General features: G+C 43.1%; 1 protein-coding gene across 3 annotated transcripts in view; it reads right to left on the bottom strand.

Moving 5' to 3' along the window:
• MAMDC2 (MAM domain containing 2) overlaps positions 1-16,901 on the bottom strand; it is a 104,527-nt gene that overhangs the window by 36,498 nt on the left and 51,128 nt on the right. For all 3 annotated transcript variants that reach the window (XM_014581011.4, XM_089779233.1, XM_089779232.1), the window contains exons 5-9: positions 13,952-14,089; positions 11,370-11,626; positions 9,643-9,736; positions 3,788-3,934; positions 1,149-1,414 (exon numbers count right to left, since the gene is read on the bottom strand). In XM_014581011.4, the coding sequence (XP_014436497.4) occupies positions 1,149-1,414; positions 3,788-3,934; positions 9,643-9,736; positions 11,370-11,626; positions 13,952-14,089 (902 nt within the window). The remainder of the gene's footprint in view (positions 1-1,148; positions 1,415-3,787; positions 3,935-9,642; positions 9,737-11,369; positions 11,627-13,951; positions 14,090-16,901) is intronic.

Genomic DNA, 16,901 nt, shown 5'->3' with positions numbered 1-16,901 from the left:
ACAAGATGGTTTAAAGTGCTACATCGTTTTTCCTTTGTTTTAGCAAGATCAGACTAACACAGCTACCTCTCTATTACTATCAAACTCTAAAGTAGAGAGTCATCCATCTTTTTTCGAACAGCGATCCTACATTCAGCTGCTTGCAACTGGTCTTTTGTAAATGTGTCCCAAAATCCTTTGCACCATTTGCAATGGTGCTCCAAAGGAATGCTGACACTGCAGCAAGGAGATGGGATGCAGAGCCCGGGCAGAAATACACATGCTAGCTTTATTTGAGCTACCTCTCTAAGTATAATAGGGCAGCCTTGCTGACACAGGCAATGGCTTGAGCGAGTTTGCCAAATATAATGCAATGACTTAAAGGCTGATTTTGGTATCTGAGGATTATGCAAGTCAAATTAACTTTGCGGGGAAGAGAAAGGCCACAGAAGGAGTGTGATGACATGCTTGAAGGTGAGTGTAGATGGTTCTGAGTTAAACATAGTTAACTCAACTGTTTTAGGTATAAAACTCAGACCAGATTCCACAGAATCTTCACTCGTATCTTTGAACTTGAACTGACTTCTGGATTCAGGTTAAAACTTGGCAGTTTTGACTAAGAAACTAATACAAATTCAGAAATGTTTGCTTTTGAGATTTGGGGTTTATTAAAACGTGAAAATGAGAATGGCAGCTGCAAGCAAAACTAAAATGATACGTACATGGAGCCCAGAAGAATCAAATCCACCATGGTGCACACACCTATAGCTGTAACAGACATATTAAGATCCACTGACATCAAGTGAACACCAGGATTACTCAGATTGCAAACTCTGGGATTATCTCTTCATTACTATTTGTGAGGTGCCTAACTTGATGGAGGCACTGATTCTTGATTGATGGTATGTAGGCACAGCTCCAATACAAACAAATAATAATAGCAGGATAAACCTGCTAACAAGTGCCCTAGATTCTTACAATCTGCTGAAAACTGATCGCCCTTCACTTCATCATTGATTTCACTGGCAGGTGAAGACTCTCAGCACCTTGCAACATTGAGCCAAAGATGATTAACATCATTTCACCATCTCACAAGAAGGGAAGTGAATGACAAAATTTCCATTCACACCTTTGAGAAAAACAAACACACAAAAAGTGCTGGTAGTTACCTTGCAAGGCATAGGCTTTTTGAAGGTGAATTCAGCTTGAGTCCAGACTCCCCTTGAGGATTCCAAGACAGACCAGATTTTCTCTTGAACCACATGATTCTCCTCAAAGATATAAACAGCTAGGGTGTCACTCATTTTGAAAAATCCATATATGGCATAATAAAACCGCAGACAATATTGCAAGTTTCCTGGCAGTAAGGGGCCATACAGACGTCCAATGTATCCAGGGTGTGAGGTAAACTTTGTGTTTGCCAGCAAGAAATAGCCTGCAAAACAGTGCAATTATTGAATCTTTCTAATAATTCACAAAGCCTATTCACAGGTAAAAGACACATTAGTCATTGCAGCAGATTTTGGTGCTAATGAGAGTTTCCACTAGCAGGTTAATACATTATATAAAAACCCTGTTTGTAGTACTTAAATCAAAATCATATATAAACTCCCTGCTGTTACAAATTTTAAACTACATGTGGCCAGATTTCAGTCTTCACTGGAGATCAACAGTTCGCAGAATTATCTTAAAAAGTTTATTTTATAACATCCTGCTGGCTCCATTGACAGCCTGACTCAATTTCAGGGCTACCACTCCTTTAATGGAAGATGTAAAGCTAGATAAATGCCAGGGAAGATCTTTCAGAAGATGTAGCCCTCTCTGGCTTGTATGGCTGAATGGTGATGAATGCTACACAAAAGGAGCTACACAAGTGTTGGAAACCACAGGGTAAAGGATAGACCCAAAATAACCAGATATCCTGAGTTTCTGCCTTGCAGAGGTAGGAGCATTACTGGCATGCAATAGCAGGATGTTTGAATAGAGCTAATAGTCATATGTCTAACATGTCTCCTTATTAAAAAATTACATAACTCCTGACTGGTATAAATTCTTACAAGTAGTTCATTGTATGCTTTGAAAATCATTATGGTACAGATCCTTAATGGGTGTAAATCAGTGTCGCGCTATTGATTTCAGTGTAGCTCCATGGATTTATATCACCTGAGGATTTCCATAGACAAAGGACCCTTAAAAGAGTGCAGTGATTAGGAGGCATAAGGATCCTCCCCTCTTGGTGTGCAAAGGCCAGGCACAATTGCAATTCCTTCTAGGTATTCCCAGGGACATTGCAGTGTGCATGTTCCTTCTGCATGACTGGGAGTTTGTGATGATTTTCAGGTTGCCCAGGACTGCAAATCAGCTTGTTACCAGCAGGAGGGAAACTTGCTTGTGCTTACCTAGGTGCCAGTGTAACCCACACACCTGCTGGGTGTGATTCACTGTTCCATGTAGTGGCACTGAGACCACTTACAGAGAGAAAGAATGAGTTTGCTCTACAGCCTTAGCTGAGAGCCAACTGAATTCCCAGGTTCAATTCCTCTAGGTTACAGCAGCTCATACTTTGCCTTTCAAGTTAACTATAGGTATACCCCAGTCCCCACCCCTTTCAAAGTGTTCAACCCCTATTCACTAAGCATTTCCAGATATAGTAGGTTTGCTCTTGCCAAGAGGACAGGGTACATACCTAGCTTGTTTGAGTCAATTCCGCATCAGTTCTTGTATAGTACCACATCACCGAGATATATTTATAGTGAAAACAATCATCAGTTTATTATCAATCATCAAGATTTAAGACATAGTGAGTGAAGATAATGGAAACAGAAGGATTACATAAAACAAATCGTAACATGATCCCTATAGACTAATCTTGCCTTAATTTTCTGTCTAAATACATTTACCTCACCCCAAATGTCCTTTTCAGCATTTTCCACCGACTTTGGTCAAGATCCTATTTTTATTAATGTAATTATACTACCTGATTATTTCCTAGACTCAGGATAAAAGGGTGTCTTCCTTGCCTTCTGCATTCACTCTCCCCCAAGTCCATTTTCTTTGCACACAGCCAGACTAACCCTCCCATGACTTGATTTTTTCCTGTGCTACTTTTTTGTTGACTCTCTATATAAATGGGGCTTCTATTGTGTTGGCTCACATTGCTTGATTTATATTTAGACCAGTTTTTCTTAAACTGTGTACCGTGGTACACTGGTGTGCTGCGGAGTACAGAATTCATAATGGCTGCCTTTAAAGGGGCAGACAACCTTTTTTCCCCTCAATAACTTTCCCCACAACTTTTTTTTTTTTTTTTGGCTCAACAAAAAACCCTTGGTGTTCCTCATAATAAAAAATTATTATTTGGTGTTCCGTGGTCTTAAAAAGCTAAAGAAACACTGATTTAGACAAATATGCATCTCATCTCCTGTCTAGAAGAAAACCTGTGTTCCTCTATGGTTGGTGACAGATATTAAAAATATAGTCTCAGTACATATACACCACTCTCTATCATCTGTACAGACATCTTGCAACAATTCTGAGGATCAGTATGAGAGAACCTTTTATTAAAGTGTACACATGACCCTCTTTGGTGAAATGGAATGTATATGCCAGAGAGACCTGTACCCTCTATGCACCCCCTCTGTGCTCCTTTGCCAACTGACATTAACGGGTTCTTGGATTACAAAACTCCCACTAAGGCATCTCCTCTTTGCCCCTCCTTCACTGCAGACTGGTTTGTGTCCTGGAATAAAGAGTAATTTAACCTCCATATACAGCTGGACTTTTCCAATTAAAAGAAGTTTTGATTTACCTAATCCAGTAGTGTGATCGCCTGACCTATAAGCATTAGGCTTTACTTTCACTCTGCTCCAGCCAGGGCCATCCTTGTGATCCTGATAAAAACGACACAGATCTTTCTCAAAATTGCAGCTTGCCTCTGCAGGATTGAAAGAAAATCCTGCAAAAAGATAAACATGCTCTGCTAAGAGGAGTACACCATAATATGCATACATATTTGAAGAACGAGAATGCCAAAATGTATTGTTTTATCTCTTCCTGTTCATTAATTGTGTGTATTGCAGAAGACAAGCAGATACACACACACACACAGATACCTTATATATATGACACATCATCAGGCTGACATCTAGTTATCATTTTTATATCACAAATGGATCATATTTTCTTATATTTTGCCAAGGGGAAAAATACCTTTCACAGTCTTCATAAAAATAAATAGGCAACAGACGTCCAAGGAAAAGAAAATTCCTCCTTCAGAATAGAATATATAAAGACATCCAGACACTTTCTTGTGCTAGGTTTCCATTCAATGTATTTACACAACAAGAGTGCATATAAATATTTAGATTTCCAGTGTGATAACCTTCTAAGACAAACATTTAAGAAAGATGGTGGTGATTAATGTGTGAGTGTGTGTGAGAGAAAGACCTATAAAGTATTTTTATGGCTACTGGCATCTGCATGTTTCACTGCACACACAAAAAAATCACTATAAGAGGTGTAATTTATTAAAGCATTGAGCTAATCTCTTTAGCCATACTGAAGGTTTTTTTGGTTTCCCTGCTGTGTGGAATTCATAGGCCAGAATTTTAGTCTAAAAATATCCCCATTCAGCAGGGTGCTTCTAAGAGCAATATTTCTCTCTCAAAGATATCCACAAATCATTTGTACAGGTTATTGGGGAAGATCACCATATGGCAATCAGGTGATATCCCTATATGTGGTGGGTCATATGTAGGTGAGCCCTGTGGTAGCCTGGCTCAGTCTTCCCTAATGTTACAGCAGTGGTCTCCAATCTTTTTAACCACCAGATCTCTTTTTCAATGTAAGATCTACTTAAACACAAATATCCGTGCCCCACTTCCTTCTCAGCCCTTCTTTGAGGCCCTGCCTCTGCTCGACCCCTTCTCCAAGGCCTCCCCCTGCTCACTCCATCCCCCTTCCTCCGACTCCTCACTCACTTTCACCACGCTGGGGTAGGGGATTGGGGTGCAGGTCTTGAGTCAAGGAGTTTGGAGCATGGGAGAGGCTCCAGGCTTAGTCCACGAGCGGTTTCAGGGTGCAAGCTCTGGTAAAGAGTTTGAGTGCAGGTGGACTCACATCAAGGGCAGGAGGCTAGGACTAGGAGGAGGTTCAGGGACAGTCAAAAACAAAAACTAACTCACTTTGCAAGCAGTAAAAGAAGTAACAACAACGCCCCATGTGTGTTGGGTTGGGAGATAAAAGTGAAGGACAGTGTGTGTTGTGAGAATGAAAGAGACAGTGTGTAAGTGACAGAGATTTGTATTGCCAAGCTCCCTCCACCTCTTTCTCTGTGTGTGGAAACAGGGCCGGCCTGAGCCCTTTTGGCGCCCCGGGCCCGGGCGCGCAGCGCCGTCCCCAGGCATACAGCACATGCGCGGGTTGGCCTGGCCACTGGCGCACAGCCTGGGGCCTGCCCCTGGGGGCGCATGGCGCATGCGCTGCCCAGCCCGGCCCAGCCACTGCTGCTGGTGTGCGTGCTGGGCCGTGCAGGGCCCTGTGGCCGTGGGGGGAAGGGCACTGCTGGCCGGTGCCACAGGGCCAGCGCTGCAGGAGCCGGGCACGTGGTGCCTGATAGCAGCTATAAGGAATGTTGCGCGCCCCTTACAGCTGCCATCAGGTGTCCCCCATAGGTTGGCGCTCTGGGCAGCTGCCCGGCTCGCCCATGCCTCCGTCTGGCCCTGTGTGGAAATAGGGTACAGAAGTAGGAGGAGAAGGGACACTGACATCAGCAACTCCCCCCCCCCTCTTTTCCTACACCCTGCTCAGCAAGCAGGAGGCTCCCAGGGGGGCAGCTCCAAGGCAGAGGGCAGGAGCAGCATGACAATGGATAGAGGGGCAACTTAAGTGCCCGTGCTTGATAGCTTCCTGGCCAAACCAGTCAGGATCACCTGCCAGAGGATCCAAGATCTACTGGTTAGTGACCACTGCCATACAGTAGCTAATACAGGACTTGAAAAGTCTGCTTGCTACTGCCAATAGGAGCTTTCCTATAGTAGGAGCAATTTCTGCAGAATCTAAGCTTTAGTTTAGCACACACACACAAAAGGTTCTAGCCCTAATATTTTTAAAGAAGCCTTCTGAATGTGAACCACATGCAAATGCCATGCTATATTCTTGAGTCTTCAGACATATAGCTTCCGTGCCTCAACTTCTGTTCATCAATTTCCCAAGCTACACAAGACTGAATACAGACCAGACCTATAAGTTTTAAGATTTACTGCTGGCCTCAGTGTAAGTGCCTAGAATGACATTAATTTCAATCTACTGATCCTTATATATAAGCAGCAGCAGAAATACTGGGGGTGAGGAGAGGGAAAGAATTGAAAATGAAAATAGGAAGAGCTAAGTAGCATGTGCACACACAGAGGGCAACCAGGAGATTAAGAGAGTGGTACATACACACAAATCCTATTGTAACACCTAGGAGGAAAAGGGATTGTTAATGTTTTGGAGATGTTACCCCTTATAAGAGCTGGAAGACTCTGAGCAGAAAGGAAAAACAGATTGACATATTTATTTAGCAAATGTTTAAGAACAAGTATCAAGCACAAGTTTAACTTCAGTGGAGTGGATAGAGAATCCGGGGACAGATTTTTGGGTTAGGGTGAGGATGGGTACATCTTTTACATTAAAGTAATGTGACACTTGAGCCCGATGTGCAGATTATATGCCTTTATGCCACACCACATTATGTACCCCATGGTAGTGACCCACGCATACAAAGAGCCTGCATAGCCCACAATAGAAATTGTTCCCCATATATGGCTATTGAAGAAGGTATGTAAATTCTGGTGGATTATGGGAAGGGGGAGTTACAGTAGGTGGCCTGTTGAGATACCCATAGAACATAAGGGGGGGGGGGGGGGTGTTGCCCAGGATGTAGGTAATTGGCTGTTTATAGTAGCCCAGCATATATTTATTAGTGAGGGCGCTTTCTCTAAAGGGTAGGCATACTGTTTTTAGTAACCTAGACTATACTATTAGTAAGTTGTCCTCCTTTCCAGCAGACAAACAGGCTTTAAATTTAACAGACACCTAGAAGCCAGCTGTGAAGGATGGAGGTGCCAAACAAGGACCAAGCACTTTGAAAGAACCCTACTCCCTTATTCTGGGTTCTGGTAGAATTCAACTTCTCAGTTAGGGCACTAACCTGAAGAGCAAGACAGATCTTTTAAATTAATCTTAGACTAGTAAATTTAATCCTCTGACTAATGGGTAGCTGGTAGATTTTTGAAGGCCTGAGCTAGTATTTGTGCTCTTTTGAATCAGGTCTCCTAGGGGAAACAATCACCAAATTTAATGTTAGTGTTGTACAACAAAAAATTTCAGATGGAGCTGATATATACAGTCTCCTGGGCAGCTAGAGGCAGAGAAATACTAAAGATTAATAGAAAGAGAACGTGATTTCAGAAGTACTCAGAGCAACTAAAGATGGAAATATGGGAACTGGTGAAAAGACTGAAGGGTTAAAAAGTAACTGAACTTATCTCATCAAAAACACAAAGAAAAGTAATAGCATGGATTTCTCATATTAACTTAACCTACTGGGCCCAAATCAGAGCAAGTTGTAGGTGGATGTAGCTCCTCTGATAGACTGTATTTAGCCCATCAAATAAAAAACACATGAAAGTTCAAATAAAAAGGAAAATACGTTATCAGCATAAATAATAAATGGATCAAAACACAACATTATTGGAAACCATCAATAACTCAAAAATACATAAATCCCAAGCACAGATCATTACAAAAATGAGTAAACCCACAACAGGAGGAGAGAAGATACATTCAATAAACTAAGACTGGTAGATTAGCAACACATCTGGGTTCTCCCTCTCATGTCTGTTGCCTTCCACAGAATGTATCTTTAAGTTGTGCAGATAAAGTTTGCAGAGTTCACGTACAAATGTTAAATAAAGGGAAGAAACTGCTTTCCACTGGATCAGTAAAAGTTTTTTTTCTTCCTATGTCAAAAGAATTCAAAGTTTTGACCAAAAAGAATGAATAAGTTTAATAGGACAGCATTAAACTATTTTGTTAGAATGTTACTTAGCAACGAAAAGCAACATACAAAGTAAACAGTATCTGGCTAGTCCAGGGTCCTAGGCTTTTTACCAAGGGCTGAATACTGTCCCTAACTGCCCCAGAGCAACAATCATATTGATCTAGTTTATTTCTTTTGTTGTGGAAACCTAATAAAATCCTGATGGTACTCCCCTTTCAGAGGCAGCAAGTCACTCCATCAGCTGAGGGAATGGAGTAGGCCACATGATCCCAAGAAGTATATTCTGACTTATAACTCTGAAATGGCACAGGGCACACGGGAGGCTAGATCATAACCTCATTGTTAATCATTGTGGGAAGGAGATAGCCCTTGCAATTCATTTGTGACCTCCTCCCACTATGGCACATGTTTATTTAATTTTGGGCACCTGACCCATTCCCATGCTCCCTCAGAGGCATGCTGTACCAGCTGTAGCCTCTGTGATAAATTGTTTAACATCAAGGAGATATAATTGCTGCATTCTAACTAACATTCCAGTTGTAGAATGGATCCCAGAAAGCATGAACTTGTCTGAGAGGAAAGCTAGACCATTCTATTTTTGATCAAGTACCCAAATTAATGACATTCTGCAAATACTTTGTAAAAGCTTTCATAGATTCTAAGGCCAGAAGTCTGACCTTCTGTGTAACACAGGCCATAGAAATTCCTCTAAATAATTCCTGTCTGAACTAGATAATATCTTTTAACAAAACATCCAATCTTTTGATTTTAAAATAGTCAGTGATGGAAAATTTGCCACAATCCTTACTAAATTGTTCCAATGGTTAATTACCCTCACTGTTAAAAGTTTAGGTCTTATTTCCAGTCTGAATTTATGTAGCTTCAACCTTCAGCCATTATCTTGTTATACTTTTGACTGCTAGATAGAAGAGCCAATTATCAAATATTTGTTCCCCATGAAGGCACTTACAGATTGTGCTCAAGTTACCTGTTAATTTTCTCTATTTTAAGCTTAAGAGATTGAGCTTGTCAAGTCAATCACTATAAAACATGTTTTTCAATACTTTAATTGGTCTCGTGGCTCTTCTCTGAACCCTCTCCAGATTTATCAACATCCTGCTTAAAGTGTGGACACAGTGTTCCAGCAAAGTGTGGACACCAGTGCCAAATATAGAGGTAAAATAATCTTCTTTATTCCTTCTCAAAATTTAAAATGTTGTGCTTTAATTTTGAAGCTCTGCTTTCGAAAGTGAGATCACAAGAAGATATGCAAATTCTTTCGAGAACAGAGCATAGTCTAGACATAGCCATAGACAATCCAGGAATGTTGTTTCAATAGTTAATAAATAATAATAATAATAATTAATACCTACTTAATCCATAGTGCTTTTCATCAGCAGCTCTCAAAGCACTTTGCCCTCACTTCTAATCTGCATGTATCATTCATTTGACAATTCCAATTCATTTTTTAAAAGGAGAAGGAACCCAGAGGTATTGCTAAATTGAATATTTGAATGTTACTATAGTATATTCCTAGCCCTGAAATGTATAGACTAATAAAAGAAGGCAAAAGAAAGGAGAAAAACTATGGAAAGTAAATACCCCCCAAAAATTCATACCTGTCTGATTTCTGCAATAAACTGGAGAGAAAGAAATGTCATCGAGAGCAACATAGCCTCCCTTGGCACTATTGAAAGCAACTTCAAAAATAAGCTGAAAAAATAAATGGCAATTTATTACTTATTTATTGCGTAGGTCATTGCAATGAGTTAACACTGCTTTACCATCTGGGATTCTGATCAGATTACCTTAAAACTAGAAAACTTCTTTGAGAGCATAGTGGGGATATTGGGATTAACTAGGTTATATCAGAGAACAATGCGAGTCAAAATCCTGTCCCGGGCGCAGGAGCATTCCAAGCGGGGGGAAGCGGTTCAGGAATGGAACCTTTTTCCCATTCTGTGAAGCCCATATCCTGCTGAGAGAGCAGGGCAAGAAAGGAGTTAGAAGGAGGGAAATAGTGTAATGGCTTCCTTCTGCATCACAATAGGAAGATGCTGACAGTAGATGGCTGGCTGCTGAACCCTCCAGATTGGAAAGCCAACAGGAAGGGACCTGGCACAAGCCTTGAAACTGATTAACCTAAGGCAAAAGATGTGAATCAGCTCCAGGGAACTGAGAGGCACTCCTGTTCAAAGGAGAAAGCTACTGACTGCCTTGAAGAAAGAGGCAAAGAATTGCTAGTAGTACAGTCCATCTGCTGCAGAGAGGAACTGAGACTGGCTTGTAAGAGGTGACCCCAGAGCTAGTCACAGGAGAAGCTATGAGAAACCACAGAGTAAATGCAGGAACAAGAGAGTCTGCAGATATTATGAGGACACGAATGAGTGACGTAGAGGGAAAATGGTGGTGGGATTGAAGGAACAATCCTTAACTGCCTAAATAAGGTCTCTAGGCTGGAACCCAGAGAAGAGAGCAGGCAGGTTCCCCTACCTCTTCTCCTACCAAGAGGGGGAAATTCAGGCAATAAAAATGAAAGAAGTTGAGAACATCAAGCCCCAGTTAGAGGTCAGGAGGTGGACTTTGAATTTACTATTTTTTGGGATGGTTCTATTAACCCCAGAAGGGGAATGAACTGATCAGGGACCTATACATAAAAGACTGATAAAAGAGAGTGCTAGATTGGGGACTATCCCTGCAATGTCATGCCTAGCCACTAGGAGACCCTCTGGAGGTAAGAGACATAACAACAGGATAAACATGTTCTATTTGATTTTGTGACAGTCATCGTAGAAAGGAAGTGGTACATCAACAGCACTAAGGCTGTGTCTAGACTACATGGCTCCATTGACGGAGCCATGTAGATTAGGGTTGTAGGCAAAGGGAAATGAAGCGGTGATTTAAATAATCGCCATTTCATTTAAATTTACATGGCTGCCGCACTGAGCCGACAAACAGCTAATCAGCTGTTTGTTGGCTCAGCGCCTAGTCTGGACGCTCCCCTGCCAACATCAAAGCCCTTTGTCGACTGCCCCGTTATTCCTCGTGGGATGAGGTTTACCGGGGCGGTCGACAAAGGGCTTTGATGTCGGCAGAGGAGCATCCAGACTAGCGCGCTGAGCCAACAAACAGCTGATCAGCTGTTTGTCGGCTCAGCGCGGCAGCCATGAAAATTTAAATGAAGCGGCGATTATTTAAATCGCCGCTTCATTTCCCTTTGCCCAATAAACAAATCTACATGGCTCCGTCGACGGAGCCATGTAGTGTAGACATACCCTAACATATGAAGCTGCAATGCAAACTATGAAAGATATAGCTATACTGCACAAGTATTTGATAGTCTTACCTCCATTGGATATGGTGCATCAAAATTAACCTCTGCTAAACTCCAGTCTGTACTCATTTCACTGTCTGTTTTCCAGATCTCTTCATAAAAACCATTCATATCTCTTATGTAGAGAGTAAAAACAATTCCACTCTCCTGCTGAAGTTGGTAATAAAATGATAGGCAACCGGCTATGGGGGTCGTTGTCTTAGGTGAGACCAGCTGGGCCACTTCTTGGAATTGCTTGATATAAATAGAGTCCACATACATGTAGTGACCTAAAACATAAATAAAAGCCCTTAAATATATACAAAGGTGAAAGTGGCAATAAGTATCAACAGATGAGTAGAAATGTGATATATAGCTTATCTACATTATACGCATTGGATAACTACTGTGAAGGCCTCCTTAGAAATGCTAATAATAGTAATGCTTTCTTCATTTGACAAGTTACAGATGTTGGTTCCCTTTTTCTTCTCTCCTCTTCTCTCTGCACAATCCTATGAACATCACTGATGGATTGTGATTTTGAGAAACTGGGATACCAGAGGTAAATAAGCCAATCTCAATCCTCACCTGTTGCATTCCAAGTAATCTTAAGCCTTCACTTTTACTTTAAATTGAAAAAGACCCACTCTCCAAACTTTTTGATGGATGCTCACAACTGAAAATAAATCACGGGACAAACATTTACCATGTCTCAGAAAGATTAGAACTGAAATAGGTTACTTCCTGCAGACACGTTATGGGGTAGCTTCTCAGTTGGTATAAACTGATGTGGATACATTGACTTCAGTGGAGTTATGCTGATTTGCACCAGCTAAGAATTTGACACTTTATATGTATTTCTGATTACCTAAATTGTGTGTGCATATGCATATGTATGCATTTACAGTCTCTCTGTCTCTGCACACCCAGTGCTGTCACAGTTACAGGACATAACATATATAGATCAAAAATTTGATTTACAATGGAAAAAATGTTGTTCAGTAGATTGAAAATACACACAACAGTTGTTTGAAATGCCATAGTCACAGGCTATTTCAGAGTTAACATTTTAAGAATTGTGTTGGTTTGTTGCTGGGGATCTTCCTCATCTCTGTAACCCAAACAATCAGCTGATAGTTTATGAATTTTGGAAGCTTTAGCTGTTGACCACTTCATCTTGGACTATGAGAAGGGCCAACTTGGCCGCAACTGTCTGGTTTACTAGTCTGGCAAGTTCCTGCTTCGCCACGATCCTGCCAACCTTAGTTTCATTTCAACTGCAGTTGGCTGAAGGCCTTTTCAGTGCTTCAATACAGCATTACCAGTTGGCTCAGTTTAATTTTCACTGTTTGTGGCAAGCTTATCCACAAATGGTAAAAAGTTTTGAACAACTAGTCACCAAGTATAGGCTAGTGAAAGTGTAACATATTAAACTAAAGTTAAATTGGTTACCAACTTCTTAGCTGTCTGGAGGGCCAAGCAGTGTTAGACCAACAGTCTGAACTCAACTCATACAACAGTGGCTGAACGGGGCAAAGGCACAATGGCATGAGTTAAGAAAGGAGTGTCAGCTATCACTTTTAATTTCCTAATGTCTCGTCTTGTCACACACTTCACATTTTTTAAGATCTGAATTGTTATCCCTTGCAAATGATGATGGTCAGAACAGGGTCCCAATATAAAGATTTTTTATGCATGAGTTTTACTTAGACGTCTACCTGAATCATAGCCACTGCTCTAAATGTAGCAACATTACAGTCATTTGTTGTATTATCAAAATTAGTAGATCACATGAAAATCAGTAAAGTCTGTTACAAGAGCAAAAGTAGAAGACAGTACTATAATTTGAGTATGACACTATTTTTAGAGCACAAGTTAAGGTTTAACTAGCTTTTGCATTCATGTTTCTTAGTTCAAGTTACACAGGTACTTTTTAACTTTCAGAATCTATGGTCAAAATTTGTAGAAAAGTTTACTAATTTTGTGTGCCTCAGTTTCTCAATGCTCAAGTCAAGATACCTGTGCCTGATTTTCAGAACTGCTGAAGCCCTGCAAATGCAGCAGTTTCCTCTAGTCTAATGTTACCACAAATAAAAGTGATTACAAGAGATATCTTGATCTTCTTCCCCTTATACGAGACATTTATTTAGAGCGGGAACCATTTACCAGGATACTAGTTCTTGGAGCTATGTATAAGACAGTCACTTGCCTTCTGAATTTTGTGCCAAATCCATAGGTATTTACACTATCTAGGAAAGAAATGGAGAATAGCTGGCCTTTACACTACCTTTCTGTCCCACTCAGCCTAGATCTGAAGAAAGTTTCCTCAGGAGGAGAGGCACAAAGGAAAATTTTGAGTAGCTAGGACCTGGCCTGCTAACTTTCTCTTAAAGGGCAGCCCTTCCCTTGAGCATTATAAATGCCACAATATTATTCTCCAACCATTTATTTTATTTTTCATTGACAACAGGGTAAGCACAAGTAAAGAAGTCTAATTTATCTTTTGATCATGCAGCCTGGTTGGGTCCTTTAGTTGCTACCTTCACTTAAAAGTTAAAAGACAGATGCTTTTGTGGGTACAATTTAGCATTTTAAATAATCTACTTGCCGCTTACCCAATTCGCTGTTAAGTGTATGGTCTCTGGGAAAGATGGATTGCGAATTTCGAACGTTGCCTCCACCAACAAACCAATTTACATTGGGGTTCCAGCGGTTCATGAAGCCACAAAGATGATTTTCTTCAAAGTCACATTCTGCAATTGCAGACAGGGTCATGAAGATTTAATGCCACCTCAGTGCACATATACTTACTACAGAAGCTGCAAGAAAGACTATTGCTAAACATCTACTTTATAAGATAATGGAATAGCCTTCTGCAATCTAAGGAAAAACAGCTACAGGGCTTACTAGCTACCTACCAAGGGAAGCAATGTAAACTGCCACACTACCATAGCCACTACTACGACTACTGCTACTACTGCTGTGTTACCTCCTGTTCAACCCCACTTGTTCTTTTTACATTTGCTAAGGTATCTACTAGTTACTGGACCTCAGCACCAATTAAAATAAAGCAAATGCCAAAAAAGGGATTCAGCGTACTACTTCTGCCTCTTATGTGACGGTGAGTTTGGGGTTTCCCAATCCTGCACCCCCGTAGCAGCCAGAACAGTCTCCACTAGCCAATAGAATAGAGAGGGGTTTATTGATTTTCCAGAATACAGCATAACACATATGTGATGTGGCTACCGGGGGCAGAGGCAGGATGGGTCAGGTCCCTACGGTTAGGATCCGTCACCCCTAGCCCCCAGCTTAGCCTGTTCTCTCATGGTTCCCAGACAGCCACTCCCTCCGTCCTCCACAACCCCGCCCGCAAGTCCTTTGTCCCTCTCTTCCCCTAACTTGTATAACCGGTTTTGCTACCATCCTGGGCAGGGCCGTCCTTAGGATTTATGGTGCCCTATGAGAGATTATTAAACTGGTGCCCCTATGCCTGACTTGCTCTTCCACGCCTACTCCTTCCACTTCCCAGAAACCCCAACAGCCAATCCCTTCCCTCAGACTGCTGCAGGCAGCGCATTCGGCTCTTTCTAGGACCCAGCCCTGCTGTTAAATGCGCCACTGCTTCCTGTCATAGGCGTGCACAGCACATTTCATTAGGGTGCACACCCAAGAATTTTTTTAAAATGTACTCTTTGAACCCCATTAGCCACATCCCCGATCCCCATCAACCAAGCCTCTGGAGGCAACACTCTCGGGGCAAGATGGACACATCACCAAAAGTAAAAGGTGTCATGTGACCACCACCCCCCAGGACTTTTCCCACCATCCTCCTACTACTAGGGATTAGTTTGACCCCCACCAACCCCCCCCCATGCAACTATCCTGCAATTGCATTACCTCAATATGTGTGGCATTAACTCAGGGGCAGAGAGGCTGGGGAAGTGTTCCCTCTAAGAGTTTCCTCCCATTACCAAAATGAATTTTGTGTTGCGCACAAGTACTGAGGTCATGTGGCTTGTTTGGATGTGCCACTGTGGCACCCAACTTATTAATAAATATCTTATAAACCTCTACCTTTTCCCTCTACTGCCATGTCTCCTCCCCTTGCTCCATCAGTTCCCCTGGTGCCTGCTGACCCCCAACCCCTCACCCTCATCTGCTGTCCTGACTCCTGCCCTTCTCACTGCCCTCAGCCTTCCTGAGACCTGCCTCCCTCCACCAGCCCTTCTCTTCCCCCTGTGCCCACTCCTCCAGTAGCCCCACTCTGATCATGTGAGCTACCCCTCCTCATCCCCTCTCCTAACACCTCCCTCTACACACCTGCCCTGCCTCTCTCTTCTGGTGCTGGTCTCTCCACTGCAGGTGTCTGCCCTTCTGCTTCACCCCCAGAATCCCCTGGCACCTGCACCTTTCCTTACCCCTGCACCCTCCTGGTGCCTCCCCCTTCCCTCACTGCTCCTGCCCCCTTTGTCCACCACTGTCCCTTGGTGCCTTCCCCTTTCTTCTCCTGACCTGCCCCCCTCCCATCAGCACAAGCCCCTTCCTCTCCCACCCCTTTCCCCTATTTTTGCCCTCGCCCTTGCCTTGCCTATCTTCTGCCTTCCTGTTTTCAGGGCTAGAGTTTTCGGGCCCCAGAAGTCCCCGCAGCCCAGGCTCCAGATCACGTGCTGGAGCTGGAGCTGGAGCTGGGCCACTCGGCGTTCACAGCCCCGGCCCATCACAACACAGCCGGTCCCACCACACCCCGCTTAGCACGTCTCCTTCCGAGCCGTGGTTTGGTCATTTTTAAAAACGGCGCCGCAACACCAAGCCGCGCGTGATCCTGCCCCTTCCGGCTTGCCATGCGTGACCCCACCCCCGGCGCAGCCCCAGTTCCTTCCAACACTGCCGCCCGGGTTGACAGCTTCCCTTCTCCAGCTGGCCTGAGGAGCTTGCCGGCATCCTTACTGGAGTTCCTCGGCCTGGTGGGGTCTTCTGGCGGGGCCATAGGAGCCGGCAGCGCCCCTACTGGCTCCAGTGCAGAGTGCACGTGTATGCTTCCCCTCCATCCTGGACTGGCAGAGTGGTGCCCCAGAAAATGTGGTGCCCTACGCAACGGCATACTCCGCGTATGCCTAAGGACAGCCCTGATCCTGGGAGCAGCAGGATAACCCCTGCTGGGCAGTGCTTACAGACAGCCGCCAGTGGGGGTCCCCCACAGCCCACAGCCCAAGCACAGTAATCAACAAGGTACTGACACTACACCACACTTCATCATGTCTGTCAAACCAGTGCTTCCACTGGTGAACTATAGTGGAATGGGGCTCAATGGAATGGAGTGGATGTGCAGGGAGATACAGTGAGGGGCTGGCTGGGAGCATTGGTCATGTAGCTAGGTAGGCAGGCTAGAGAATGGAGCTGGATAGCTGAGCTTTATGGCAGAGACTGTTGTGACTGGTGCAGGGCTGGTGCTGTAAAACAAAAAGGATCCCCTGTCTATTGAGTGTCCATTGTAGAGCCAAACAGATGTAATGATTATTTTTAAACTTCTTTGTGTTTCCAAAGTAGCCGGCCTGTCCAAAGAAG

The sequence above is a fragment of the Pelodiscus sinensis genome, chromosome 6 (assembly GCF_052426305.1).
Source record: "Pelodiscus sinensis isolate ZL-2025 chromosome 6, ASM5242630v1, whole genome shotgun sequence".
Classification (NCBI taxonomy): Eukaryota; Metazoa; Chordata; order Testudines; family Trionychidae; genus Pelodiscus; species Pelodiscus sinensis.
The sequence above is the reverse complement of the archived record's forward strand: the minus strand, read 5'-3'. Positions and strand labels throughout refer to the sequence as shown.